This window comes from Caretta caretta, chromosome 1, assembly GCF_965140235.1.
Source record: "Caretta caretta isolate rCarCar2 chromosome 1, rCarCar1.hap1, whole genome shotgun sequence".
Classification (NCBI taxonomy): Eukaryota; Metazoa; Chordata; order Testudines; family Cheloniidae; genus Caretta; species Caretta caretta.
In genome coordinates, this window is record NC_134206.1 from 45,741,474 (window position 1) to 45,744,885 (window position 3,412).

At 47.5% G+C, this 3,412-nt stretch overlaps 1 protein-coding gene across 1 annotated transcript; it reads left to right on the forward strand.

Annotated features, from left to right (window-relative positions):
- Positions 1 to 444: 444 nt before the first annotated feature.
- Positions 445 to 3,143, forward strand: RASL11A (RAS like family 11 member A). Its single transcript, XM_048817738.2, has 4 exons — positions 445 to 818; positions 1,317 to 1,373; positions 1,494 to 1,573; positions 2,308 to 3,143. The coding sequence occupies exons 1-4, from the start codon at positions 695 to 697 to the stop codon at positions 2,758 to 2,760; spliced, it is 714 nt and encodes a 237-aa protein (XP_048673695.1). The 5' UTR covers positions 445 to 694; the 3' UTR covers positions 2,761 to 3,143.
- Positions 3,144 to 3,412: the final 269 nt, after the last annotated feature.

Genomic DNA, 3,412 nt, shown 5'->3' on the forward strand with positions numbered 1-3,412 from the left:
CCAACCAGCCCCTCGCTCTGCAGACCGCCCCCCATCACATGCCCTATTTCCCCAATTGGGGGCCCACAAAAAGTTAATCGGGCCCTGGACTTGAGGACCTGCCAGGTCATTTCCAGCCTTCCACGCCGAGGGCTCTGAGCGCCCGCTGGTGTCTTGTTCGCAGCATAAGCAAAGGTACATTTACTCGCCCAGGAGCAGCCCCCGGCAGCCAGGGGGCGGCGGGCGGTGAAGCTGCCAGGGGAGTTTGCAGGACCGGGGCTCTAGCGGGTTCACCTGTCGCTGGCGCGCTTCCCCCGGCGGGGCCAATGGGTCACCACCAGCCCCCTGACCAGCGGCCCCGCGGCAGCCGGCGCCCGAACCCGAAGGCGCGCAGAGCCGCGGCTGCCGAGCGCGCTGTCTGCGCACACCCCGCCCTGTGCGTACGCAGCGACGGCCGCCGGGCTCAGCCTCCCCAGCGCCGGGGCTGGGCGGCGAGGGGAGGAGGCGGCTCCTAGCGGTCGCCGGGATCCCTTTAAAAGCTCGGGCTTCAGAGGCAGCTCGGGCAGCCGCAACATCTGCAGCCGCTGGCAGCGCCTCGTCCTCCTCTGCCTCCTGCCGCGGCTGCCCTCCTGCCGCCCGCGGGGCTCCCTCCGCGGCGCCGGTGGTTGTGGGGCACACGCTGCTGTTCCCAGCCCGGATCGACCCCTCCCTGTCCATGCGCCCGCCGACCATGTCCACTAACTTCCTGCTCGCGCCCATCCTGGAGTGCCCCTCGGACTTCTTCCAGCGCCGGGACATCAAACTGGCGGTGCTGGGGGCCGGCAGCGTGGGCAAAAGCGGTGAGTTCCGCTGGGCGAGCCACTGCCGTGGGCTGGGAGCCGCGGTCGAGGGCCGTAGCTGGGGCTGGGGAGCGAGAGACAGCCGGGCTCCATCGCACGTAGAGATCCCGGGGGGTTGAGGGAAGGAATAGCCCTGAAAACAGAAGGATGTTGGCTGAGTCTCTCTGGGTTGTTTGTGGACGTGGCCCTTGGTCAGGAGAGAAGTGCCGAAGTCAGGGATGGCTCCTGCCTGAGCTGGAGAATTCCTTCACAGCCACAGAGTTTTCCCAGTAGCCAGGCAGGCCAAGCCTATTGTCCAATTCTTGTTCCTTTGACTGGCTTTGATCTAGCTGTACACCCCTCCAATCCAAATATGACAATTTTTTTAAAGCTCTTTATGCATTAATCTCCACTGATAAACCTGTAGATGTACAGGCCTGGGAGTGCAAGAGGAGCTAGAGCATGATTGTAGTGTGTTTTGCCATGCGGCTATTAATAAAAGCATCTGGTTCTTTTCAGCTATGATTGTTCGATTCCTAACGAAGAGGTTTATTGGAGACTATGAACCCAATACAGGTGAGGATTTTTTTTTTAAATGTCTGTTTGCAGAATCTACATGCTAGCTACCATGTTGCTTTAGAATTTATTCCCCCTGCCCCAAAGCAACAGGTTTCATTACCTTTATTTATTTCTCAGGAAACTTATATTCAAGACTTGTTCATGTAGAGGGAGATCAAGTTTCCATACAGATCCAAGACACACCAGGATGTATTCAGGTACAGAAATGCTTCTGAACTAGTAATGGAGGACTTGATCCAAACTCCACTGAAAATCAGAAATGCTGTCTTTCTTTCCTACTATTAGTATCATTCATGCATCACTGCCTACAGTTATTTTATGACTAATAGCTGTGATTAAAGGTACATTAGCAAACATTTCCATAAATAGAATGGATTTAAGCCTGTACAAAATAATCTGTAATGGCTGTTTGGAATACAATTTTATATCAAACTTATTTATGTTGAAAGTTTATTAACAAACTTTTTAAATTAAATTTTATTTAAAATACTAAATTTAAGACCTACTAGAATGTGCATGATAATGTACTCAGGCTGCTAGTAGAACATGACTAAAACCAGATTTATTGAATATGCTAGAGTAGCTTGCTTGAAAATGTTGTGTGCTATAGTGATTTATATTATCTAGGACTAAGCTAAATGTACAGCGACTAAATCATCTGATTTATCTTAAAATGATTCAAGATGAAACATTAGTTTTCACAATTGTGTTCTTTAAATCTGCATTAAGCTGTTAAGCTCTATCAGATAGTAAAGACTCAAAAATTGAACCATTCCTTAAATAGCCAGACCTGCCTCCTAATAAATAGGAATAAAGTTCATTTACATTGTACAGTGTGGTCAGATGTCTTGTTGCTTTATTAATCTGTTTGAAAGTAGTACAATTTAAGCTTCATCTTTCCATTATCTAACTTCCAATAATTCCTTTACAGGTGCAAGAAGGCTTTGTACAGGTGTTGGACTCTCTTTCCAGATGTGTGAAGTGGGCAGAGGGCTTTCTCTTGGTCTATTCTATCACAGACTACAGTAGCTATCAGTCTATTCGTCCTCTCTATCAGCACATACGCAAAGTCCATCCAGACTCTAAAATTCCCATCCTTATTGTGGGAAACAAAGGGGATCTCCTCCATGCGAGGCAGGTACAGACCAATGAGGGGATGCAGCTGGCTAATGAACTGGGCAGTGTGTTTTTAGAAATCTCCACTAGTGAAAACTACCACGGGGTCTGTGATGTTTTTCAGTATCTTTGCAGGGAAGTTAGCAAACTACACCACAGCAGCTGTGGAGACAAAAGGAGATCGTCCATCATCCCTCGACCCAAGTCTCCTAACATGCAAGATCTAAAGAGACGTTTCAAACAGGCACTAACTTCCAAAGTCAAGTAAACCAACACTGAGTCATGTGCAACTAAATGGACTTTTTTTTTTATAAACTGTAAATTTTAAAAAAATATTTATTTTTGTACTCATGCCACTGATGTGCAGGTGGGTGGAAGTATGCAATATTTTGTTTAGTTTTGTAAGAAGTACTGTGCTGTAACAAACTGGATTTTGCTAGTGGTTAGAGAAAGGGATTGAGCCAGGAGCTGTGGTTTCTAGTCCTGTTTTGGACAGTGACTTGCGGTTTAATCTAGGCTATGTTGCTGTGTCTGTGCCTCCTGTCTGTAAAATGGGGATGATAATGTAACACCTTTTGTCAAATGCTGTGAGATCCTTGGCTGACTAGCTTTACATATGGAGAAAGTATTATTAAAGGTGAAATGATCAAACTCTTCAGTCGCAATAGTCCTGTTTTAACAGAACACTTAGCAGGCCTTCCCTCCTTTATGGCCGACAGGTTGGTACCTGAGTGTGTGCAAGGATATGAGTTATTTTGCCAGCATCTGTAGAGTGGCAACAAGTCCTCTTGGCATTTTTGTTATACTGTGCTGTTCTCAATATGCATTATATTATACAAGCATTACCACATACCTTGCACTAGGAGATCACTGGTGTATATCGTCTGCCCTAAAGTAATCCTTTGTGTAGATCCATTGGC

Coding starts and splice junctions, on each gene's coding strand:
- RASL11A (XM_048817738.2), top strand. CDS start 695: ATGCGCCCGCCGACCATGTCCACTAACTTCCTGCTCGCGCCCATCCTG. Junction 1,374..1,493: donor AGACTATGAACCCAATACAG/GTGAGGATTTTT, acceptor TTTATTTCTCAG/GAAACTTATATTCAAGACTT. Junction 1,574..2,307: donor ACACACCAGGATGTATTCAG/GTACAGAAATGC, acceptor ATTCCTTTACAG/GTGCAAGAAGGCTTTGTACA.